The 27,445-nt window shown below is 37.7% G+C and overlaps 2 protein-coding genes across 2 annotated transcripts; both read right to left on the bottom strand.

Annotated features, from left to right (window-relative positions):
* Window positions 1–1,151: 1,151 nt before the first annotated feature.
* LOC121424442 (exosome complex component RRP40-like) lies at window positions 1,152–8,214 on the bottom strand. The gene is made up of 4 exons (XM_041620126.1): window positions 7,969–8,214; window positions 5,452–5,601; window positions 4,422–4,573; window positions 1,152–2,684 (listed from the first exon to the last, which is right to left on the bottom strand). The coding sequence occupies exons 1-4, from the start codon at window positions 8,176–8,178 to the stop codon at window positions 2,471–2,473; spliced, it is 726 nt and encodes a 241-aa protein (XP_041476060.1). The 5' UTR covers window positions 8,179–8,214; the 3' UTR covers window positions 1,152–2,470.
* A 4,658-nt stretch (window positions 8,215–12,872) lies between these two features.
* LOC121424214 lies at window positions 12,873–21,026 on the bottom strand. The gene is made up of 4 exons (XM_041619822.1): window positions 20,998–21,026; window positions 17,235–17,358; window positions 15,168–15,308; window positions 12,873–14,508 (listed from the first exon to the last, which is right to left on the bottom strand). The coding sequence occupies exons 1-4, from the start codon at window positions 21,024–21,026 to the stop codon at window positions 14,140–14,142; spliced, it is 663 nt and encodes a 220-aa protein (XP_041475756.1). The 3' UTR covers window positions 12,873–14,139.
* Between the last annotated feature and the right edge of the window lie 6,419 nt (window positions 21,027–27,445).

Genomic DNA, 27,445 nt, shown 5'->3' with positions numbered 1-27,445 from the left:
TCATAATGAAAGAAATGAAAGGTCATTTGACCAAAATTTCCATGAAGTAACTACAAACTGCTCTATTGTATTCTTTTCTGAAAATGAGTGTTGTTAAAGGTCAAGTCCACCCTAGAAAAAAATAGATTTGAATCGATACAGAAAAATCAAACAAGCATGGCGCTGAAAATTTCATCAAAATAGATGAAAAACAAGAAAGTTATGACATTTTAAAGTTTTGTTTGAATCATACAATATTTCAATTTTTACAGATTTGGCAATAAAGACCGACTTGACTTAACTATGAAAATATGTTTAGAGAGGAATACAATTTTGTTTCACATGACATTAGAGTTTTTCATATTTCATCTAATAAAATACAAAAATTAGTGAGTGGGTGACGTCATTAGTCTGCTCATTTGCATACCGGCCAGGATGTGCACGTTTTTTTAATTTAAGGGAAACTTTAGAATGTCGTAACTTTCTTATTTTACGTACAATTTTGATGAAATTTTCAGTGATATGCTTGTTGGAATTGTCTGCTTTTATTAAAAAAAACTTTTTGTTGGGGTGGACTTGTCCTTTAAAGGCATTTGCTAACATTGATTTTACTTTTAAAAATCAGAGCTGCGAGGTCCCAATTGTCGCCTACACCTGTGATATGTTACAAAAATGAAGCCCAGAAAAAATCGCTTCCGAAAATCATTATTTAGTGCTTCAAAATAGTTAAATATAAAATGACCGGAAATACCATCTTAATTTCATCCATACACTTATGTGTTGTAATTATTATCAGCACGATAGAAATTACACAAAATCTTCATTTATAACGTATCAAAAGCATTTCTTTCAATTTTTTGTTGGTTTCAGAGTTTTTAGGTTGACAGAAAAGCATTCATGTACATATTTCATCTCTCCTTTGATATTTTTTTAAAAACATGTCTACAACGTTAGCTTTTGCCTTTAAGGACTGTTAACCAGAAAATTTGAGAGGCTTCAGTTGAGTAATTGGAGAGATGAGAGAAAAGATATGAATTTTGAGATTCTCACGCATCAACACAGAAAGAAACAAATGTCTTCCAAACTTGTGTGATTTTTCAGCCTTTAGAAGTTGACCTCACCCTACATTTCAAAGCAGTGCTAGGTAATCCATAGATGTCCAATCATAGCAAGTGTTTAGTGGTACAAGCAAGAACATGAAGAAATTAAAATTGGCAATTCAGTTAAAACAATGGTCTGTTTTATTTACACAGTTATGTATTCAATACATATTAAACAAAATCTTAGCAACTTGGAAGTACACATAATCACAAAAAAGATGGGTTGATTTGATCACTTGACAAGTAAAAAAAATGAAAAGCAAAATCTCACAAATGATTTATTCTTATGAGTGCTGCAAGTTACACATGCAACCATCTTATGTCAACAAAAATTGTAAGATGGCCATATAAAATAAAGTCTGACAAAAAACTGCAAGTTTTTCTTACGAAAATCGTACAAATCCTATTGTCATTGTCTAACCGATAATCATTTTGTTTCGAAAGAAGATCTTCAGCTGTTCTATAAAAGAATCTATGCCCTATCTACAAATCTCTATAAACACCTATAATTTGTATGAATGGTCAGATTTGTATGATATAATTGTTCATACAAACTTTTGTGACTGTAGCTTTAATGATTCTTAACCCATAGAGTACTGAACTGTGATTCCCAAATGGGCCTATGTATTACCCTGTATATGCTTTGCACATAGGCCAACCAATCCCAGTACAAGTAGGCAAGAGTCTGATATCAACATGCACAAATTGACACAAGGATCTGTTGTTTTCTGCAGATCAAACACACAAAAGGCTAATCTATTTCAAAAGATGTTTCTTGAATTTTTCTTCAGAGATGGTCAAGTATACATAAAATAGAAAAACAGTCCTTTCATATTTAAAGTCTGTTCATACAGTTCTCAGCATAATTTTTCAAATCACAGCTAAAAAGAAGTATTCAGTCCTGCTCATCATGGGATTTCTTGCAAACAAGCAACTCTATGCAAGGAATTCTACTTGGTATTGGGTACGTGTAGGTCCTTAATGTAGTCACAAGTGATATTCCATATCAATACTCAGTGATATTTCATACATGTAGATTTTCCCTTTTGAAACATAACAAGTACAGTTCACACTCTTATTTAGGAACTCGCTGAGCTATCCTCAAAACAATTGTTACATCTAACTGGAATTTAACCATCCTTACAAAACTGAAATGAACTTAAAATCCAGCAAGCCCATTCACAAGTCTACGCAACATTGTCTTTATTTCCTCGTCTGTCAAAAACTCAAAGTTTGCGACTCGGGCATTCTCCATGGCCATCGTATTCTTCGATTTAAAATCCAGCAAGTCCATTCACAAATCTATGCATCATTACCTGTATTTCCTCATCTGTCAAAAACTCAAAGTTTGCGACTCTGGCATTCTCCATGGCCATCGTATATTCTTCGATTTAAAATCCAGCAAGTCCATTCACAAGTCTACGCATCATTATCTGTATTTCCTCGTCTGTTATAAACTCACAGTTTGCGAGGGCATTGACCACAGCTATCGTTGTCCTTATTGATTTGGCTCGGACCCATATCCTACCGTTCATACCCAAGGCAATCTCATATGGAATGTTCTCATTGAGTAATTTCATAATTGGACAGTCTTTAGACAAGAGCCTGGTAGGGGAACAAACAAAGAATTCATTTAAATTTCTTGAATCAACATTCTTATCAATATGAAATATAGCCTAAAATATAGGGGAATACTTCAGCTTTTGTCTCTGCCTTTATACGAGTCTGATGCTGTTACATCAGCAATGCAGGTAGTATGATGCAGAAGACAACGAAACGTGTCTGCTTCCGCCGATACACTCCTGTCTTGCATTACTTGTTGTTTTCTATTATTGGCGAATATCCAGAGGCAATTTTTTGTTAGGAAAAACCTGTACCGTATCCTCAGGCTTTTCAAACAAAACAAAAAGACAAGTAATGCGAGACCAGTGTATAGGCGGAGGCTACTTCACACCCACATTTTGCAGTCTTCCGTATATCAGACCTTTATTGATGTTTCATACATTCATTAAACGGCAACAGACTCCTATGAAGGCAAAGACAAAAGCCGCAGCCTTCGCCTGCATTGTGGGCTATATGAAATGAGAAATGGCTCAAAAGTTATCAACAGGAAGAATAACATAATAAAATCAACCAAAATATACTTGGCTGTCTATTGTGTTGAGAATGGAGGGGGGGGAGCGAACATGATGGTCCCCCTTTTAATCTTGACAGTCCTCTGCATGAGCAAAATTAAAGTTGGCACATGCATTTCTGAAAACAGGAAGTATCAGCTAGCACGGAAAATAATCTTGAAATTCATTATTTTTATCCAATATAAATTATGTAAAATCATACATGAAGCATAATTTGCAATTAGAGGTTCACCATATAAGAGCTGCAACCCTTCTATGTTTGATGGGAGTCTCCCCTACTGGAGAGGACTTTCATGGGCCAGGTAACATAAAGCTTAGCAACTGATCACAGGGCTGATTTCTATGATCCATTGCATTAACTTTTGTGTATGATCAATCATTATACAATCAATTTCTAAGCTTTATGTTACAGGACCCCCAGGAACAATCATGGCACGAGACAAGAGATCAAGTGCTGTTGGTATTATGTTGTTTTCAAAAAATCAGGGTCCCATTACATAGAGACTTGATTTAATAACAAATGCTCAATTTCTATGACACATTTATCATCAGCCAATCAGACTGAAGGATTGCGGTTATTACAAATTTGTTATTGAAACAGGTCATAGATTTTATTTTGCACATCAACCAATTAATGAAAGTCTCGTTTGTAAGATAACCATTTTTTAGAGGGGTTGGGGGATGGGTTTTCATAATGTGGATCTTGAAGCAATTCTGTATATACCGGTACATGCTTATTTCTTATTTTATTAACTGGGCATTGTGGCGTGCGCCTGTAATCCAAGCTATGTGGGGAAGTTACAAATTGATGCAGAGGTCCGAGGTTCGAGCCCTGGTCACGTCTTTCGGATGGTGACGTTAAAGGTCGGTCCCAGACGTAAATAATCATATCTGATTGATACACGTCTGACAAAACTCAAATACACACACACTCTTATTTTATTTTTTTTGGGGGGGAGGGTGCTTCCTCCTGCCAACTAATTAACCAAACTTTACATCTCTGCCATAACTTGGCTTCCAATAGATAACCCTTACACCAAAGGCCTGATTCATAATAAAGGACTTCCTATTACTGTAACTTTGTTAACAGTAACTACCATCATAGGGCTGCGTAGCCAATTAAAATTAAAAATTAAATTTCCATGGTACATGCGGGTACCTGTAAGTTCTTTATGAAGAAACTAGCCCCATAAACATATGTACGTACCTTCTGACAAGTCCCAGGCTGCATTGGAACATGAAGCCGTCGGCTCCTACCACACCTAATCCCTGTGATCTACCGGTACTGTCGATGCATACCAGTTCTGGTTCCATGTCCCGATTTGCAACCAGGAGTTTGGCATACAGAACATCTCCGACCTGCAACATTGATGTTATGTCAAAGGAAAGATGACATATAAAGATGATACAAGAGTTTCATCATGTTGTCAAATCTTCCCTGCACATTGAGCAAATGACTTACAATGGGACAAGCCATCCCAAAAGGGCCAATACATACAATAATTGCTAGGGAAGGTTCTCTGTAAAGCCTAAATACAGTAGCACTTTGGTCCTTAAAAAGTAAACAGTCAAAAATTAGCTTATCTGAAAGAGTCATTCTTCTTCACACTGTCAAACTTTGCAGTTGTAAATTCAAATAAAGGAGATACGAACATCAGGGAATAATTTTCCTGGAATTGCATTGCAAATTTTGCAATTTGATCCACATTTTTGAAAGACTGCTATGCATAAAGTCTTTTGTATAGCATGATTTTGCATAGGACTGTACAGTACATTACTTAGTTGAGAGCTTTTCTCTTATGACCAAAAATGCTAATTCAAATTTGTAAAGCAAAATTATTCCCTATTTTTTTCTAACTGCTTGTTCACAGATAATGCACAAAGTGAACATCTCATGTTTAAGTAATCAATGGACTTTCTCTCTCTCTCTTTCTTTATTTTTCATTAAAAAGAATAAATTTCACATAGAAACAAAATCTTTGCCTTTGCTGAAACATTCAATCGTTGCCTAAAGGCCGTCACAAATTGTCCCGCGTCTAGCAGAAGGGCGGTAAGTTGTGCAAGCCCTGCAATTTTCAAATTCTGTGCGGTTGTCATAAAGGCGTTAGCGTAAGCATCCGCTAGAGTAATAGTCCTTCTGCCTGACAAATAGGAATGGGGATTGATGTACTGTACGTAGATCCTAACACCCTTCTGCTGCCAAGCTAGGTAACAACATGATGGTAAATCATACTTGCCTGAACGTTTGGTCTATTTCTCTTTGTTGCTCCTTCAAATGCAAGATATGATAGAGTAGCATTGGATTGGCCCCCAATGTCCACTCTGAAGATATCGCCTGCCCTCTGGGTCACTATTCCTAGAACCTTGTCTCCTTTAGCTGGTACATACTGGAAGAGATCGAGATTGAAAACAGCCATATGCATGAATGCCAAATCCTTCTGATTTGTCAGTTTTGAATTAGAAAAAAACCCTCCTCTTTCAAACAAAAAATTAAAATAGAAGATTGCAGTCATCTACAATGTATCTAGTCTTTATCTTGTCTTTCCATTGATTGTGATCAAAGGGTTGATTATTGAGGCAGTTAAACTAAGATAAATGACTAAATTCTGTGCCAATTCGAAAACATCGCATTCACAAAATGACCATGGCTGCCGCGCACACATATTTGCCATAACAATGTTTTGGAATCGAATTGATAAAGGGGAAGAAAAAAAGTATGCATGTCTGAACGCTCAGCTACAGCTGCAGCTGAGCATACAGATGCGCCAGCGAATTGGCTGGCACATTTGTACGCTCAGCTGTAGCTGCGCTGACGGCGATTGAGCGAGTTAAGACGAACCTAGCTGATCCTGATTTGTTTGTCCCAGAAAACAAGGATATCTTCATAAACCAAAACAAATCATGTCGATTATTGAGATTGTCCTTGTTAACATAGGGAGTTTTTTTTCACTTACCCCTGCGGGACATAGTCCCTCTGGACAGCAATTATAGGGATTGAGTCTTTTGAGAGTGCTAAACTTGTGTCAGCACTTGGCAGGAGAATGAACTTTCCTAGATTTCTTCTGTGGATAAATCTTTGAAAACTGAGCCTGAGGCTGAGACAGTATCTGTAACAAAAATTGGACAATCTCAATTTTCTGACCAGCGCCTCTACTGACCACTACGAGCCCAATGGGTTATATCATAACCTTGTTCATTGAATGAGTGCCTTTATCTACTCTTCAAAATGGGAACCAGCTATGGAAAATTCTTCTGAATTGTGCTGGTTCCCATTTTCACGAGTAGATAAAGACAGTTTTCTTGAGAACTTTATTTCATCAGAACCATCACTGACGGAATAAATCTCATTAGAATCTGTCTTTATCTACTCTTCAAAATGGGAACCAGCATGTTTAGTTCCCATTTTAGCAAGTATATCCAGATCAAACTAGTTTACTATACTCGCTGAAATGAGAACCACCATGTACAACTACATGGTGAGTTTTCCACGCTGGTTCCCATTTCAACAAGTAGAGAAAAGACAGCAACAAAATCAATCTTTCAGATGTCAGAAAAACTGCCACTCGTTAGGCATCATCCATATAATCGTGGTAAGTGCTTGATTTCTGTTTTCATGGTTTTAACTATTTATGTGGAGAATTACTTTGACCATACTTCACGCTTGTCAGGTGCAGGTGAGTATGCCAAATTGCACGTGCGATCCTGGGCTCTCGACCGCTACATGGCCGGGAGCCCCCTGGGTTAGTGAGTATGGTCAATTACACAGTAACTTAAGGTCCTGGCCCTGGGCTGGGCCTGGGGCAGGCTGAGCTCCCGCCCGTGAACTCCAGAGTCCAGTTCCCTGGGTTAATTTTAAGGCAGTGTATACAGCCACACGCGTGTGTCTTTACCATCCAGCCACACGCGTGTGGTTATATCCAGAACACCTATCTGTGGATACCGCCACACGCCGCCAGTAATAACAGTAAAACACGTATGTAGGTCTGACCGTCTATATCACGATCAAAATAACTTCATTTCTTCATTAAATTCTTACATTCTAAACCCCTTTGATTTCTTTAAATCGTTTCAATTCATTCTCACCGTCTTCTTTCCTTGCTTTTCTTGTCTTGTTACAAAAGGCCGCCTGTTAAATAGCAAATTTCCACACTTGTGTCGATTCTCTACTGACTCTAGGCTATGTGCGCATACGTGCGTACGTACGAAACCCAAACTGTGTATGTCGCTGCGCTAACGCTGTATGGGTCTGCCACCGCGAAGGAAGCCAGAATTGACACAAGTAGAAAAAGAGAATTTGCTGTTAAACAGACGACCGTTTGTAACAAGACAAGAAAAGCAAGGAGAGAAGACGGTGAGAATGAAATTGAAACGATCTAAGGATATCAAAGGGGTTTAAAATGTAAGAATTTAATGAAGAAATGAGGTTATTTTTATCGTGATATAGACGGTCAGACCTACATACCGTACGTGTTTACTGTTATTACTGGCGGCGTGTGGCGGTATCCACAGATAGGTGTTCTGGATATAACCACACGCGTGTGGCTGGATGGTAAAGACACACGCGTGTGGCTGTATACACTGCCTAATTTTAACTTAGACCTAGACCAAAAGCTTTGGTCTCTGTTATGTAGGTTGTTCCACTGAACTCTGTTGGCTCCATTCATAAAAAAATCCTCGAAACAGACGGCTGAAAGCTGTCTAATTTTACTGAGCTGTCAGTGTCAGTCCCACTTATTGATTTTTGCGTTACCTACCCTCTTTTGGTGGCAATCTATCCAGAAAGTATGTGGTTTCTTCCGTCTTAGAATTCCTGCTTTTGTTGAGCATATGTTGGCTTCATCTTGCCTTAGCCCTGGTCCAAGAATAATTTGATTATGAAGCTCTCCGCCTCCGGAAATATATCCTGTCAACGAATCCCCTGGCAGAACAACACGCGGTTCAAAATCATCAATGGGAGCTGCCATCTTTATTACCAAAATGTGCACACTGCCATCTACGACAGGGAAAGTTGTCATGAATGACAGGACTTGTCAGAATGTCTCCATTTTATTCGACAGATACAAGAATAACAGCAGTGCTTCTCAGCCAATCAAAATCAAGGAAAGTTGTCGAATTGGACATCTTGTCGGACGAAAATGGTGATGAAACGCTCCCTAAAGTTGGCAGGTTCAAAATTTATCACTATGCACACACATTTCGTACAAAGAGGATATAAATATAAATCCAAAAAGGGTTATTTCATTTAGTTTTCTTTTACAAATGATTTAAGGGAACACAGTGGCGGATCCAGGGTGGGGGGGCGCTCAAATAAAATAAAAGAAAATTAAAAGAAAGAAAAGGCGCTGCTTGAAAAAAATAAAAGAAAAGAAAAGGCGCCGCTTAAAAAGATATAATATTAGCAAATGATAGGTAAGACTATCCCCCAGCAAGCACAAATCTTCCTTACTTTTCTTTTAACTACCCTTTTAACTTCGCCGGTTAAAAAAAAAATAATCAGCAGTGCGCTGCTTGCATACCTGCCTGCATATAACTGGCGCCAATCAAGAATAATCAGGGGGTCCGGACAGCCCGACCACTGGACAGCCCGACCCTGGACAGCTCGACCCTCTAGCCTGGACAACTCGTCCCGGTCGAGTTGTCCAGGGTCGGCTCTGAATCGGACAACTCGACCACTTGAATTCTTCTTCAAAATTTCATGAAATAAAACCACAAACTTTACTTCAAAAGTATTTTCCCTCATAATCCATGTTTCTGCAATACATTCTCGACAGAAAAATTGACATTTCAGTGCTTTTTGAGGTCTTTTGAACGAAAATAAAACGAGTACCGTACCCTGCCTTGCTACGAGAATATTCATCGTGCATGGTATCCGATGCCGCCGGCGAGCTGTGTTGAAGGCCTACATATTTGAGTTGATTTTGCCGTCTCTTGGCATATTTACAAGGTGATTTTGTGCTATTTCGTATTTTCATATTCCATTTTCACATTTCCTCTCGTTATATTTTAAGTTTTTGCATTTCATAAAGCTGACATTTAACAAAAACTTATGGAGATCGGTGGCGTGGCCGGAGCTTCACCTTGCCAGCTGGCCTGTTCGGGCGGCTGGCTGTGCTGAGTGTGATTGCGACCGAGTGAGGCACTCAACTTACGAAGTCGGACTTGCCCATTTTTAATTCATTTTCCCCATCTCTTTTCATATTTCAGTGGCGAGGGTGTGCTATTTTCTATTTTTAAAGTCCATTTTCCATTTGTCTTTACTTACTCGTAGTTATTACTCGACGCACTGATGACATTTGACACAAACTTTTCGAGATGGATAGTTCCCACCGACGCGGTGAATTCGCCTCGCCAGTAATTGGGCCGGGGCTGGGCAGCTGTAATATTGGCGACCTAGGCCAACTGTGGTCTGACTCAAATGTTAATTTTCCATCTCTTTACATATTGTAATTGTGAGGGATGGGGGGGGGGCACTTACATTGACGAGTGGATACCAAGCTCGACCATAAAAAAAAAGTTAAAAGGATGTCTTTTTCAAGCCAGGGCACGTTTTATAAGTATACTACCGCCACCGGTACTGGTACCTTATAAACTTTAAAGATAAATTCCAGTTTTGGTAACGATCTCAAAATTACTTTTTACAGAATCTAATAATATGACCACCCAAGTGTCTGTTTGTATGAATAAAAAATATGCGCCAAAGGATTCTGGAAGAAATTGTGTAATTGCTGAGAAATAAGCAAAATAAGCGCGGATTCGGTCACTTCTGTCGGGTCTTTATTCCAGCAATATAATATACACTGTCCCTGTGTTGGTGATCTTCAGTGTGGACATTTTTAGCGTAGATTTCAAGATTACACAAAGTTCAGTTTATGTAACTGTACCAGATCTAGATCCTCGATGATATTCTGACTATTAAGCCTGGTTTTACAGACTTACTCATGAAATCAGTGTTTACTGCAACTACTGGCATTTCTCTTTAAAAGGAAACCGAAACCCAAGAAGAGAAGTATTAATGTTATTGGAAAGAGTAAAATGAGAGGAACAGTTCAAAAAAGTTTCATCAAAATCAGTTATGAAATAAGCAAGCTATGGGAATTTGAAAACTCTTGTTGTATTTTCTATGGGTATCCTCAAATTGGCAAGCGTACTTCAAATTGGCTGATCTCCATGGCTGATCTCCATTTGTTTTGTACACAAATTTTCAGATTATTATCTTTCAAATTGCATCTTGCCTCCTTCTGAGCACAACATATGTCATGGGAAAATATAATCCACACCATATATGTCAAGGTTAGGAGGAGATATTATGAAATATGTAAAATAAAGGGGAAAATCTGAAAATATGTGTACAAAACAAATGGAGAGTTGTCCACAAAATCAGCCATTTTGAAGCACGTTTGCCAATTTGACATAGTAAGTACAACAAGACTTTTTAATCGTCCATAACTCGCTTATTTCATAACCGATTTTGATGAAACTTTTTTTTAAATTGCTCCTCTCATTTTACTCTTTCCAATAAGATTGCTTCTCTCCTTGGGTTTTGGTTTCCTTTAAGGGTGTCAACACACTAAAATAATGAAAATAAAAGGGTAGGCCTATCTGTTTTTGCAAGGAAAGCTATGTGTTTAGGGAAATTAGGGTCAAATTTGCGATGGCGTAAAAATTAGACTAATATGTTTATAGAGGATGTTAATTGTTCCATCTCTTTACATATTTTAATTTTTTGTATTTTTAATTTCCATTTTCACTTTTCTTCTTCATTGATTGTAGATGTAACAGTTGTGCCACAAAGGCAAAGCTGATATTTATCTAGACAGGTGGCAGCCGTCTGTTTCGAGGAGTTTCTTAACATTTTTAATTTTTATTTTATTTCTTCTCGTACACAGACGGCTGGCTACCACCATTATGGGGTTAACAATGCAAAATCCCCTGACAGGGCTCATCGATTTTTGTCTTTATATAAAGAACTGTACCAAAATAAAGATCATTATTCTTCCTTTGGCCTGAAATGCACCAAAACTGGGAAAAGTCAACTTAAAGGGGGGAGGGGGGACAGTGACTTGCTCCAACTCACACAACTACACCTCCCTGTTTTATCCGAACTTATTACATAAACATATGGTCATTGAGTCCCTGTACAGATCGAGCAAGAACTTCGGTCTTTGTATTTGGTGATTGGAGCCAGCGGAGTTCAGCGGAACTAGCAACATAACAGACTGAAGCTTTTGATCTAATATTACAAATTTAAAGGATTTGTCACCCAACCAGTACCAAGGCCAAGTCGGACATAGTTGTCGCAGACACGGTGATTCTTGTGCCTGTGCCAGCTTGCTTTATCTCCCTTTTTTTGGGGGCGGGGAGGTGCAATGTACACCACTGGTGATAGCTAGCTAACATAATTAATATTAATACAAAAATCAAATATAGCATTGAGAGGGAGGTTAATTGGGTAATCATGATGGCTGCACTTTGCCTAGCAGACCTAAATATACCGGCATACACATTTTGGTATTGCCATTGTCGCGTAGACCTTCCAGTCTATTTCTTTTAATATTCCTCTACGCCTATATATTTTCCCTAGACTTTCTAGTTACTAACAAACATTAAATTATCTGTCTACAACTTTCTACAAAAATTTCTTTCAAAAGCACCTATAATTTGAGTTATTTTAAAGGTGGTTGTTGTTTAATATGCTCATGAGTCATTTAATTTTTTTCATCAATAAAAATGGGAGAGGAAGAAAATTAAATGTCTAAAAAAAATGGCAATTAATAATTGTTAGGATGTGTTGATCAGAAAAAGTTGGCTGATTTTAGTCATGTTGATTTAAATTTAAAATCAAATTTTGGTTTGAATAAAAAAGAAAAACTTAAATTACTTCCATTGAAACATGTTCAAAGGATTGATTTTTTTCATGGCAGTTTGATTTTTTTTTATCGATAAAACTATTTTTAAAACAACTTATCAAATGAATAAAGTTGTCCTTTCTTACTGTGAAAAAATAAAATACTGGAAAGTTTATTTGATATTCAAATTATGAAGTTGGTTTGATAGTCAGGTTTTTTCTTTGTGAAGAAATATTAGATGATATAGGGCAAGTCCAAGAAAAGGTCACCCTAGACAACAAAATTTCATCTTTAATTTAAGAAGTTATCTTTGGTGGGGTAAGAAAGCCCAAATGTTGAATTTTAAAATTTAATTAAGAAAAATTTGATAATATGCATATTTATGCTAATTTGCATAATTGGTAAAATGGGCGTTACGTATGGGACAATTATAAAATCTCATATAAAAAATGAAAACAAAACTTCTGAAATTAATCATAGGTGGTACATGGACCCCCTGACATCTTATTACTTTTTGGGGAAAAAAAGTGGTATCTTCTAATGAATTATGCAAATTAGGTCTTGTCCAAGGATGGAATGTCCCATATGTAACATTTTGAAGATGTTTTTTAAAGTTATTTCTCATGATACAATACTTGCATTGTTGCATCTCTGGGAAGTTCTAATTTATTAAGTATAAAAATGTTATACCACAAAAAGTTTCAATAATAGAGTTTACTTTTTAACCAGGTAGCCTAAAAAGTAGAGCTGGACTAGGGCAAGCAGAAATCACTGGATTGATAGGTTTAGCCCTCCCCCCCCAAAAAAAAGAATATGAATACATTATTTATATTCATCTGTAATATATCGTACACATTGAATGATAAACCTACAGTGAGATATTTACTGTGAAAATGTAGGATAAGAGATGGTTGCCCATTATGTGTTTTAACTGTATAACTGCCTCTGATCAATTATACTTGCATTTTTTTTCTATATGATAAACATATTTGGTCCGACAATTGTCTTCCTCCTCCCTCACTCTTTTTTTCCCCTCTCTCTTTATTTCCATCTTGGTCTATTTTTTTTCCATTCTCCTTATCCCCAGGGTATCTTTTTAAACTCATTGTACATGTAACAGAATTATCATCCTCTATACATTTCACACTCTTATTCAAATGACCACACAAATAAACAAGAGTATGTCGTATTCAACATATAATTTTTTAAATATTTACATCAAATGATTTTGAAGTTATTACACACTGTCTCATTAAGAACTATATACATGGTCATTATGTACAATATTATATACATTTACAGTATTTGCTTAGTGAGAAGAGCTTGCTATGTAAATTCTAATGAATAAAATCAAAACACCTAAATTCCTTTTTTTTAATATTTACATCGAATAATTTTGAAGCTATTACAACATTAAGAATTATATACATGGTCATTATGTACAATATTGAATACATACAGTATTTTCTCAGTAAGAAGAGCTGTTAAAGCAAATGAGGGAAACTCACTTATTAATTTTGAATAATATTGCATTCAGATTTATATATAAAGATTAAAACACAAAAATATGTGAAAAATATTCTTTATAAATAAATAAATATTCTGCACAATAATGGAGTTTATGGGTTTACACTTTTTATCAAAAATGCTGCAAAGGAAATGGACTGAGAATGTATATTATTCTCAATGAAAATCCAGGAAAATCATATTTGTTTTGACCCAATTTGAACAAATATTCTCAATTTAAAATCTTCTGTAGTCTTTTGGGTTCTATAATAGCCTAAATTTATTATTATTTTTTTTTTTTACTGAAACATGGATTGGTAATGAAAAGCATACCAATGGTTCTGAACAGTTTTTTGTTGTTCAGTTTTAAATCTGAAATTGTGTTCTCAAAGGTAAAAGCAATATGCCTTTCATTTAAACGTTTAAATTCTACATTTGAAGATCATTCTCAGTACTATCCTGACCTAAGTTAATGCAAAATACAACAAATGAAATAGGTTTTATTACATATCAGCAATGTGGTAATAACCCCAAATGATACCAACACTTATGGTTTGTTTAACACAATCAATCTCATGCTACAACATTTCCATGAATGTGGGAACATGCCCTCAGTAGCTCCTCTGGAGACTTCAGCCCTTCCCTGTGCTGCTCCCACAGGATGAAAACACGTCCTTGCGCTGTGGCTGCCCTCTTCTTCTGTCGTTTCGTGAGCCTCTTCAGGTTGATGAGTCGAACTGTGAGGTGAACAACCGCTGCCTCTCTGTGGAGTAGTACCACCAGCCCGTAGACGCCCAAGGCCTTTCCACCTGCCCGTCCGTTTAGTCGATGGTGCCACCCCTCGCAGTCGTTGTTAGTTCTAACCGCTCGTCCATATGCCGACCACGCTTCAACTGGATAGGTAGGGTTATTTATCCAAGTGTCTGACATGTACTTGAATAACTAAGTATAGAAATAAAGAGAGAAGAAAACAAACATGTGAACATCAAATATTTTTCAAAATTGATTTATTTTTAATATTGGTTTTCAATTACAAATGATGCTCCTTCTCAAGCTTAGTTGTTGATTTTGCAATTTGTCCCAGAACTGCACGTCATTAGTAATTTATTCATTAATGATTTGGAGGACATAAATTGTTAAGGATGTGTGATCAAAGGTTAAAAGATTAAAGTTACAATTTGAAGCCAAGCTCTCAATGAACATTTTTTAATGGAGATATAAATTCATTGATAAAGATTGCATTAGATATTTGAATATTTTTATGAAACTTGGTTAAAATTGCTCCTTTCATTCCAATTAGATGGATTCCTTAGTGACCTATTGTTACATCGTATATGAGCTTCCATTAGCTTAACATTGGATTGCAAGATTTCTTTGCTAAATAAGTGATTTTTAGTATTGATATATATCTGTCATACATCCATTCTAGAAATTGATGAGTATTACTGTATCTAAAAATGTATATCTTCCAATACTGAATAGCTTCATGAGTAGTTAATTCTGTATGCAGGGAGCTCAAAAATGCCACAAGATATTTTGCCAAAATGCAACTTTTTTTCTTTATTGTGTTTTTCTTGATTTATTTTTGAGAGCATTATTACCTCTTCCAACCTCTCAACATCATTGCGTTCACGCATGGCTTGGAATACTGGTACTTTCTGATCAGCTGGTAAGTATGGTAGAGAAAGAAGCTCCTTCAGAACCTGTCTAGTTTCTCTCTGGTACAAGTTTGTACAGCCAACCTGCTGTTCAATTTTTCATAAAAGAAATTGTAAAAGCCCTCACCCCAAAATGACAAGCTCTGTTGCTTTATTCCCTTGCTTTTGAAGTTTCAAAATTTATTGATTAAAATCAACACATTCTTTCTTGATAATTTTCAATATTACGAATAGTTTTATGGATAATTACATTGAAAAAAAGTTACAAATCAATTACACACACATATGTATATAAAACATGACAGACAGAGCAATATAGTAATATAGAGGCCCCATCATAGTAAAAAATACTTAGGTCACATACTTGACAAATTTATGGTCAACAATTTTCCATGTTTAACCCTAAAATATATTCAATATATATTCAAATCAATAATAGGCCTCCTATAGCATAGGCAAAATAAAATGTTTTCTTTGAAAAGTTTCTTTGCACAAGTATTACATTTGTAAATTATACTAAGCTTCAATCTCTTTCTTGATAATTGTTTTAATATTACAAATAGTTTTATGGATAATTACATTGAAAAAAAAGTTACAAATCAATTACACACACATATATATATATATGTATATAAAATATGACAGACAGAGCAATATAGTAACATAGAGGCCCCATCATAGTAAAAAATACTTAGGTCACATACTTGACAAATTTATGGTCAACAATTTTCCATGTTTAACCCTAAATAAAAAGTTTTCTTTGGAAAGTTTCTTTGCACACGTATTACATTTGTAAGTTATACTAATCTTAAATCAAAACTAAATTAGAAAACAGACTACCGGTACCAAAGGGAGGATAATTATCACGGGTTGGTGGAATGAGCGCCTGCAGTGCAGGACCCCACCCCATCCCTAAAAAAAAAATTGAATATCATTCCCAAATGAAATTTGAATTTCATTTTAAACCGATTTGGGGCTTCCACCCTCCTCCCCCCCCAAAAAAAATATAATAAAAATAAATGTGTACAGCCATGAGTGGGGCAAAATTTTGTTTAATTTTGGTTAGGTCTAGGAAAAGTGCAGCCAGCCATCATGTTTACCCAATTAAAGGGGAAGTTCACCCTGAAGAAAACTTTGTTGTAAAAATAGCAGAAAAAATAGTAAAAATTATTGGTGAAGGTTTGAGGAAAATCCGTTAAAGAATAAGTTATTGGAGTTCAAAGTTTTGGATTTGTGACGTCATAAACGAGCAGCTGCTTCATGTGTTATGTAATATAAAATGCATGAATTTCAATTTTTTTATGGTTCCTGATGACTTAATTATGTTTTCTATTCATGATCGGGTGTGAAATGATTTGTCTATTGATATACAATAGGTACAGTGAAAACCATTTTTAATTTTCTGAGAAAATGACATTTCATTGATTTTTTACCATTCGCTATGTAGGAATGCTGCTCGCATATGACGTCACAAATCAAATAATTGAAATTCTAATAACTTTTTAATTATTTGATGAATTTTTCTCAAACCTTCGTCAATATTTTTTATTATTTTTTCTGCTATTTTTACAATAAACTTTTTGTCAGGGTGAACTTCCCCTTTAACCTCTTTATGATAATATGATTTTTGTAATATTAATTGAAATTATTTTTGCTATCACCAGAGGTGTACAGACTAGGAGGGGGATGGGCTTTGGGTCACATGCCCCTCCCCCCAAAAAAAATAAAATAAAAAACATGACCCACCCTCAAATAGAGAGAGAGAGAAAAGGAAAGGAGAGAGGAAAGGGTGAAATATCACTATATCAATTATATACTATGTCAAAATCTTTTACAATTTACACTTTATTGAAAATGAAACAAAGATGATAGACTAGATCTATTGCCCGCAAGTAGAAACACTGTAAATGGACCTAATTTTCTTTTTGGTCATTACGCCACTGATATTTCAAATTAACATGGATCTTAAGAATATCAGCTTATTACACCAGAATTGGAATTTACACTCACAAATGCCAGCTGGCACAGAATCATCGCTGCTCCGACAAGTATGTCCAACTTGTCCTTGGACTGGTTGGGTGACGAATCCTTTAAATTTGTGATAAATGTCAGCTTTGTGGCACAACTGTTACATCTACAATGAAGAAGAAAAGTGAAAATGGAATTTAAAAATTCATTAGGGCATCCCTCCGGGGTGGGGGGGTTGGGCACTCCCTTTGACGAGTGGATACATGCGCAACCATGGGGTCTCGAAAAGCACCCAAAACAATTAACATCCTTTATTAGTCTTATTTTTTTTACGGCCTCGCAAATTTGACCCTAATTTCCCCAAACACATAGCTTTCCGAGCGAAAACAGATACGCTTTTTTTCAGGGGCCGCGGAATGGTTTTCAAAGTGGGGGGGGGGGGCTGACCATGCTAAAAATCACAATCATATGGTCAATTTTACGTTTTTGTACACGATTTTGGAAAAAATCAACACACTGATTTTAGTGACGTGTGTTGACACCCTAAATTGCCTTACTACGTCTACGTTACTTACGTAACATGCCCTGGATTGAAAAAGACATCCTTGTAACTTTTTTATTTGGTCGAGCTTGGTATCCACTCGTCAATGTAAGTGCCCCCCCCCCCACAATTACAATATGTAAAGAGATGGAAAATTAACTTTTTAGTCCGACCACAGTTGGCCTATATTACAGCTGCCCAGGCCAGCCGGCCCGAGCCCAATTAACTGGCGAGGCGAATTCACCGCGTCGGTGGGGAACTCGGCTACGGTAGTTCCATCTCGAAAAGTTTGTGTCAAATGTCATCAGTGCGTCGAGTAATAACTACGAGTAAGTAAAGACAAATGGAAAATGGACTTTAAAAATAGAAAATAGCACACCCTCGCCACTGAAATATGAAAAGAGATGGGGAAAATGAATTAAAAATGGGCAAGTCCGACTTCGTAAGTTGAGTGCCTCACTCGGTCGCAATCACACTCAGCACAGCCAGCCGCCCGAACAGGCGAGCTGGCAAGGTGAAGCTCCGGCCACGCCACCGATCTCCATAAGTTTTTGTTAAATGTCAGCTTTATGAAATGCAAAAACTTAAAATATAACGAGAGGAAATGTGAAAATGGAATATGAAAATACGAAATAGCACAAAATCACCTTGTAAATATGCCAAGAGACGGCAAAATCAACTCAAATATGTAGGCCTTCAACACAGCTCGCCGGCGGCATCGGATACCATGCACGATATTCTCGTAGCAAGGCAGGGTACGGTACTCGTTTTATTTTCGTTCAAAAGACCTCAAAAAGCACTGAAATGTCAATTTTTCTGTCGAGAATGTATTGCAGAAACATGGATTATGAGGGAAAATACTTTTGAAGTAAAGTTTGTGGTTTTATTTCATGAAATTTTGAAGAAGAATTCAAGTGGTCGAGTTGTCCGATTCAGAGCCGACCCTGGACAACTCGACCGGGACGCGTTGTCCAGGCTAGCGGGTGGAGCTGTCCAGGGTCGGGCTGTCCGGTGGTCGGGCTGTCCCGGAACCATAATCAGCACCACCTTAATCTAAATCGGCGCCGGACAAGAATAATCAGGGCCATTTGGTAGTAAATCGGCGCAAGTCAATTCAAGAAAAATCAGTGCCTCCTGGTTCTAAATCGGCGCTAGTCGATTATGAATTGCTGCTGCCTGAATCTTACGTGACGTCGCGTCGTCACGTAAGATTCAGGCAGCGGCAATTCATAATCGACCGACGCGTCGGTGAAAATAATCAGGATACTTGTTCCAAATTGGCGCCGGTCAAGAATAATCAGCGTCCCCTGGTTCCAATTTAGGCGCCGGTAAAATGAAGAAGGGCCTATTGCCAACCAAATCTAGATCGGCGCAGGTTAAGAATAATCAGCGGCACCTGATTTTATTGTTGAATGGTCATAACAAAGCTTAGGCCTATCGCATGCAATTACAGAGTGGACTGGGGCGGGGCAGTTGCCCACAGATGTCATGAAATCTTTAATTTATTTTTAAAATACCATAATCAAAAGGCGTTTAGCAAATCCTTTAATTCTGATCTTATTTTCCAATGCTTTGATAAGAAAAAAAGGTCAGTCACTTTTCTTCTTTACACATTCCACATTGTGCCACCTCTATGGCCTTTAAGGTGTAAAACAGATAGTGTTTTATGATGATGATTCGATATATTTTAGTCACTGGCAAAACTTTTCTAAAAACCCGTCCCCGTTGCGAATACCGGGAGTGTATAATTACGCAACCAGACGTATATTCGTTAGACCTTAAACCACTGAATATCATTTTCAATGTACAGTTTGTTATTTGATGTCCATGAATGTTCTATGATAACCCCCGATGATAACATATACCATCTTCGTTAAGTAAATATTTTGGTACATAGTATAATATGTAAATATATATATATATATATATATATATATATATATATATATATATGTACCAAAATATTTACTTAACAAAGACGGTTATCATCCGGGGTTATCATAGAACATTTTATGGACATCAAATAAATTCAGTTGGAATAAGCATACAACCCTGTTTTAATATTATTCGCCCGGCTCCAACTCGTGTACTGTCTACCCGGACAGAAAGTTAAAACAAATTTCTTGGCAGCGTTCGACTGCTTTCGAGACATTATGTTTGCACACAAATCTTATACAATTTTCAATGGAAATCCATTTAATCAAATTGGGGGATTTTTTCAATAGAATCTACCCCACTACTAGCTCCTATCATTGATAATGCTTATGTTTATTTTCCGATTTTTCTTCCTGGGATGTAAATTGGAAGTGATTGTGAAAAGATGAATGGTTATTATATAACTCACGCTCATAATTACAGAAAACCGTAAGGGACGGATATTGCTGTCCTGTTCTTTTTAATTTTGGGGAAGTTCTCACTGTTTTCATTCAATTTCATTTTATTTTATTATCTTATTGTTATTTTATTGCTAACATGGAAAATTCGTTTTGCTCACATTATGAACATTGCAAGAAAATATATACATGCATGCATATAAAGTTGCATTAGAAAGCGACAAATGCAGGGAAATTCAACGGGATAATGCTTTTCCAATTATTATGTAAAAGTAAAGACGATAGGATATGACTGCAATACAATCAACATATTGGAACTCGTATCGACCTTGGCATGGATGTATTCTGGGGGCCGGGAGGGGAGTTTTCGGGGTTACAGCCCGATAGACCGCGGGTCCGATAGACCGCGGGTCCGTTAGACCGCGGGTCCGATAGACCGCGGGTCCGTTAGACCGCGGGTCCGTTAGACCGCGGGTCCGATAGACCGCGGGCCCGATAGACCGCGGGTCCGATAGTCCGCGGTGTGTGTAAAATTATGATCAGGACAATATAGTGAAATCCATGTCATCAAGAGGTCAAAAGGTCAATGATACGAGTCCATGGGGTTCTATAACGATGACCCACAGGACAATCGCCCCCTGACATCTACTTCAAGGAAAATATCCCCATATTTTTATCGGCGGGGACCCCCCCCCCCCCCGGAAATTTACCCTCTAGACGCCATACGGAGCCTCTAAAATGCCATCGACTTTATCTTGCCATGTCGACTAAATAAGCTTATTATGTCCGCATGGCGAGATCCATACGTTATCCTGCCAAGTCAGTCCACTTATAAAAAGTTATATGTCAACATGGCGAGATATTTTATCTTGCCAAGTCGACTTAAATAATTATGTTACATGTCAACATGGCGATATATCGGGATTCTTACCGGGAATTGTACACTTCATATCTCGCCATGTGGACATATCGACTTGACAAGATAGAACATATGATGTCGAAATAATAACCTTATTAATTACTTAGGCGGCGGAAGCAGAGGGGGGGGGACCTTTCCCCCTAAATTTGAGGTGGGGGGACGGTCCCCCCTAAATTTTTAGTTGAGAACCTTTTTTTTGCTTTGGTTGATTTGCTCGTCACATTTTTACCTGTGTCCATCCCAAAATTTCAGGTGGATCCCCCTAAATGTTTTGCCTTCCGCCGCCAATGATTAATTAAGACATGGTAAGATAAAATACCACGCCATGTCGTCACGTTGATGGCATTTTCACAGCTCCGTACTAGGGGTAATTATCTGGGGTAATTGTCTGGAGAGTAAATTTCCGGGGGGGGGGGTAACAGTCCCCGGCGGCAAATAAGTGGCAAATAATATGGGGATAATATTTTCCTTGAAGTAGTTGTCAGGGGGTGATTGCCCTAATTGGGTTGTTATAGAACCCAGGCGCGGATCCAGGATTTCGTGGGGAGGGAGGGGGGGTCAAATTTGACCTGATGTTTGGCGCTTATGTGTACTTTTCGAAAAATTGCACCCACTCCCTCCCGGCCAGGCTAACTTAAATTATCTTATAATCACATAAAAAAAAATAAAGACCACTTTTTAATGTGTTCTTGAAAAAAAAATCAATGAATACATAAATACCAAAAGGTAGGGGGGACAATGGGGGGGGGGGCGGAAATTTGTTTCAGCCATATTTTCCCGGATCGGCAGCTCGAAGATAATTTTGGTTTGTTTTTTTGACGGGGTAGTTCTCATTAGTCACTTTTTGGCTTTATTCTTATAAATTGATATAAAATATATCATAATCCTCATTTATATGATGCGAGCGTGAAGCGCGAGCTGAACATTTTTGAACTTTTTTAAAGAAAGAATGGAAAATTTCAATCAGTTTTTGTAATCGTGAACAGGATAGCCATGTAATTTAACGATTGATGCGAGCGCGAAGCGCGAGCAGAAAAAAAATCGAGATTTAGACCTAAAAGTGGGCCACTCTGTTCATGTTTTGTAAATCATCAAAAGGACGGGGTCTTCCCACATTAATAATGCGAGCACAAAGCGCGAGCAGAAAATTTTTGATATTGTAACCTGAAACTGGATGATTTAAATTAGAGAACAAGTTGGCTATCTGAACAAACATGCGCGAGCGTGTTTCATATTTAGACCTAGAATCTAGGCATTCTAAATACAACTTTAATCGTAAAAATCATGAAACTTTGATCGTCCGATCTGAAAAAAGAGTCAATTTCAGCTTTATATTTCAAGCACTTTGTAGAAAAATTGTAAGCTGGATATGGATCGCACTTAAAAAAGAGCTGATATCATTTTGACATAGGACCGGGACATCCTTATGACATGCCATCATATGAAAATGATGACCATCTTCCTATTCCTCTTGCTAAGCGCGATATGATACAAAAGGGACAATTTAATTATTAAATTGATTGATATCATGGCAGAAAAACTGGACATTTCACTTTTGTGATTATGAATAGGATGCATCAGTTAATATATTTTAACCATTAATGCGAGCGCAAATCGCGAGCTATAATTTTTGATAAACTGTCATAAAAGGGGGATTTTAAGTAGTTTGTTGTATAAACAATATTGAAACATTTATATAACTCGCCAATCAAAATGCGAGCGTGCAGCGCGCTAGCTGATGCGTCTTAACAATCAGACCAGAAAAGGGATATTTTGAAAACTTTATGGAATACACGAAAATAGGTACCTGATAAATCAAAATTTGCGAGCGCGAAGCGCAAGCAGCAAATGTTAACATTCAAACCATAAAACTGACATTTTTACAGAGCACTTTTAAAAAACCAATCTGTAAATTACACAAAATAATGAAAGTTCGATTTCCGAGGTGAAATATGTGTTGTATATTGACTTCCAAACTTGATATTCGAACTCCATATTGAACAAAATACGTAAATCACCTAACAGACAATGCGAGCGCGAAGCGCGAGCGAAAGTTTTATATAGTGGCACGAAAGATTCTTTTTATTTTCCAAATATTCTCCTCATCTTATTTTATGCGCTCGTCATCCTTCTCTTTCTTTTCTCCTCTCTTTTTCCTCCTTTTTTCCTTCTTTCTTTCCTTTTTTTTCCTTTTTTTTGCTCCTCCAAGAAGGGGGGAGGGGAGCTCGACCCCCTGGATCCGCCTTTGGGGACAAGGGGCGGGAAAATATGACAAGCAAAAAAAAACAAGGTTATCATCGCCAAAGTAAGGTCATCTCGTCCCAAAATGCATGTTTATTTGGATTTAGAATGATGTATTTCTATGATCATAAAAGACCAAAATAGTAGGGGGACATTTGATATTGTGTCCCCCTACTATTTTGAGTAGGTGGGACACGTCCCCCTGGGATTTCCGCCCATGATGTAATATCGATGGGAGCGCGAAGCACGAGCGATTTGGGGGGTTTCAATTTAGTTTAACTTCTCACTAGAGTAGGCCCTATAGTAGAATATTGTGAACGGGAGCTGTAGTGTTGTTTTAGTATACCCTTCAATATTATTAATGATAACCTCTTGGGAATATGCAATCTCGACTAATTATCCTCATCATTGGCGTATTCATTCAGCATGGGTGCAGGGGGGGGGGCGAGGGCACCAAGATAAAAAAATAAATGAAATGGGGGGGGGGGTAGACGTTAAAGAAAATCTGAGATTTTATTCTTGAAAAACACATTGAGGTATCTCACAAGGCCTAAATAAATAATGAGAACGCGAAGCGCGATCTGATTTTTTTTTATAGAATTTTCCTGTATTTTATCCTGAAAGCCCAAGTCAGGGGCGGACCCAGCTTCCGCCAATAGGGGGAGGGGCCATTTTTTCACCCATATTTTCCCCGATCGGCCGCTCAAAGTTGATTTGTCCAAGTGCCGTAATGAGCCAACAATTTCGAGGGGGCTCGGTACGGCGTATCGCATAAGATTAATAAGAAGTTGGCAGTGAGCGAAGCGAGCAAGCAAATATGTTGACACTTTTATTACAAAAATACAAGGTTGTGATAGATTTTGACATAATGTTTGGAAAATAATAGTATATTTCATCCTAATCCCATTCCTTTTCTCTCTATTTTTTCTTAGTCTTGATTCTCTCTTTTTTGTGGGGGGGGGGAACGCCCATGTCCTAACAGTCATTTCCTAGACTTACTTTATAAGCAACATAAATGTGTTTTAATCTCATAAGCCCTATGCAAGCTAAAAATGAAATTTCTTGTATATTGTCCTGAAAATTTAACATTCTGGGCAATGTTTGTGAACCTGAACAGGACGCGTATGTAACTAGATAATTCCCACGAGCGCGAAGCGCGAGCAGAAATGTTCAATATTCGTTATAAAAGGGACCTGTTAAGGATATTTTGCAGTTAGCCATAAAGACGATACATATTTCAACGATTAAACCGAACATTTTTTGATATTCCAACCTAAAAAATGAGATTTCAAACCCCCCAATGGGACATTCGATTCATGTTTGTCAATCATGAAAAAGGATGGGTAATTTTTGGTATCTTCCTACAATAATAATGCGAGCGCAAAGCGCGAGAAGAAAATCTTTGATATTCTGATCTGAAACTGGATAATTTAAGCCCCATTTACTTTTCTTTTTTCCCATCTTCCTTTCATTTTCAATATTATTCTCTTCCTATTTTTTCTTCTTCTTTTCCCTTTTCCTTTCTTTTCCCTTTTCCTCTTTTTTTCTCTTTCCCCTTTACTTCTCCCTTTTTCTTTCCTTCCCCCTTTTTTCTCTTTTAATTTTTTTTTCTTCTGTCCCCCTTCCACTCTCACTCTTTTTCTTTTCTTCTTTTCCCCTCTTCCTCTATCTCTCTTTTTTCTTATCTTTCTTCCCATCTTCCTCTCTACTTAAACATTCTTCTCTTCCTTCATCTTTTTTTTTCGAGTCTTCTTATTTTTCCTCCTTTTCCTTTCTCCTTTCTTTTCTTCTCTTCCTTTTCCCTCCTCTCTTTTTTCTCTTCTTTCCCCTTGTTCTTCTCCCTTTTTCTTTTCTTTCCCCCTCTTACTCTCTTTTATATTATCTTCTTTTCCCAAGCTTCCTCTCTCTTTTTATTCTCCCCTTTTCCCTTCTCCCCCCTCTTTTTTTTGGAGCTGGGAGTGGGGCAGTTCCCCTCAGCCCCCATGGATCCGCACCTGATAGAATCCCATGGTCTCGTATCATTTAACCTTTGGACCTCTCGATGACATTTGATATATCTGATCATAATTTTACACGCACTGCGGACTATCGGACCCGCGGTCTATCGGACCCGCGGTCTAACGGACCCGCGGTCTATCGGACCCGCGGTCTATCGGACCCGCGGACTATCGGACCCGCGGTCTATCGGGATGTCCCCGTTTTCGGGGCTTAGGCCCCCTTGGTAGGCAAAAAGGGGGACGCCAAAAAAAAAGAAGAAGAGAAGAGAGGAGAAGAAACAAAAAGAAAAGAAAAGAGGGAGAATCAGGGAGGAAAAGAAGAAGAGAAAGAGAAAGGGAAAAACAGAAGGGGGAATGGGCGCCGAATTGATGTTGAACGGGGGGGGGGGTGCTTGGAGCCAAATTGCTGTTTGACTTAGGGGCACCGAATCGATGTTCGACATAGGGGGCGCCAAATTTATGTTCGACATAGGGGCGCCGAATTGGAGTTTAATATAGGGGGCGCTGAATTAATGTTCGACGGGGGGGGGGGGGGCGAATTGATGTTCGAACTCGAGGCGCCGTGTTGATGTTCGACATATAGGGCCGCACCGAATCGATGATCTATACCTAGGGGCGCCGAATTGATGTTCGACATAGCATGCATGGGGGGGGGGGGCGCCGATCGATATTTTACTTAGGGGCGCCAAAATGATGTTCGCCTGTCGACATTATCATAGGGCGCTGAATCGACCTTTAACCTATATTTAGGCATGCTAGGGAGGCGCCGAATTTATTGATTTATTATAAAATATTTATACAGGATAACAAGATAAGCTGAATTGCTGTTTTACATCAATGTCCTGATTTAACAAGATTAAAAACATATTTAGTTACAATAGTATGATGCAATACAGTATAGTATCCACATTCTGATGACAAAGCGACAATTAAACACTCTAGGAACCTAAATAGCGACGGCACCTATATTCAAGTTCATTAAGAAAAAAAAAACAGCTCTCCAAAAGGACAGCCACTCCACAAGCACACGAAGCGCAAAACCAGCAACCCATTCTCCAGAGTGTAGGACACTAGATAACTATACACAAGGTTTGCAGGTATATATCAATTATTTAGCTAAAAATATGATAATGAATAACTGTAAAAATGATGTTAAGACACTAACATAAGTGAAATTCAGTTCACACTATTAAAGTAACTACGGGAAGGCGATCAGCTCCCTCCATAGCCATGAAAACTCAGACCAGACTCTGCCCATGTTCGACATAGGGGAAGGGTCGCGGGGGGCGCCGAATCGGTGTTGACTTAGGGGCGCCGCATTGACGTTCGAGATAGGGGGCGCCGAATTGATGTCCGACCTGGGGGCGCGCTGAATCGATTATTTATTTATTTTTATTATTTTAAAAGGCTAGCCCAATGAGCAGAAACACTGGTTTTCATTGGGACCCTTTGTAAAAATTCAAAGTAAAATGTGCATTACATAACCACAAAGATGAATATCAGCCCTGACAAAGATGATAAAACAAGACTTATATACAGCAATATGTTACAACTTCAATGTAAATATCTAGTAACCTTAAAGGAAAATGAGCGAAAACAAAAAAGTGAGTAAATAAAATGAAAAACATCAATTAATACATACATGGAAATACTGCTCGATTATATAACACAAAAGATTAAACAATATCAAGTAGTAAATAGTAACATTGAATTAGGCTGAGAGAATTAAACTAAATGTGAAAACATTCGCATACCACTTATAAATCCATAGATACGCATACAAAAATACATTAAGTACATAATATCAAGTACCCTCTACCCTTTAACATAAACTGACACAATACCATGAAATCAAGATAAAATAATGAAAATGTATGACCCATTGGTTGTTATAAGTTTAATAAAGTTGGAGTAAGCAGTGGATGCAGTTGATTTGTCAATATAATTGATAATACTTATAGTTGATTTATCAATATATTTACAGATTATTTTTGAAAGCATTGATATTGGGGGAGCGTCGAACTTAAACTGTGCATGAGATTATTCCACTGGACTATGCCCTTGTTACCCAGTGTTGTGGCCCAGTGGATTAGTCTCCGGACTTTGAAACAGAGGGTCGTGGGTTCAAATCCCAGCCATGGCGTAGTTTCCTTCAGCAAGAAATTTATCCACATTGTGCTGCACTCAACCCAGGTGAGGTAAATGGGTACCTGGCAGGAATT

Source organism: Lytechinus variegatus, chromosome 11 (genome assembly GCF_018143015.1).
Source record: "Lytechinus variegatus isolate NC3 chromosome 11, Lvar_3.0, whole genome shotgun sequence".
NCBI classification, from domain to species: Eukaryota; Metazoa; Echinodermata; class Echinoidea; order Temnopleuroida; family Toxopneustidae; genus Lytechinus; species Lytechinus variegatus.
Note: the sequence above shows the minus strand (reverse complement) of the source record. Positions and strands in the feature narration are given on the sequence as shown.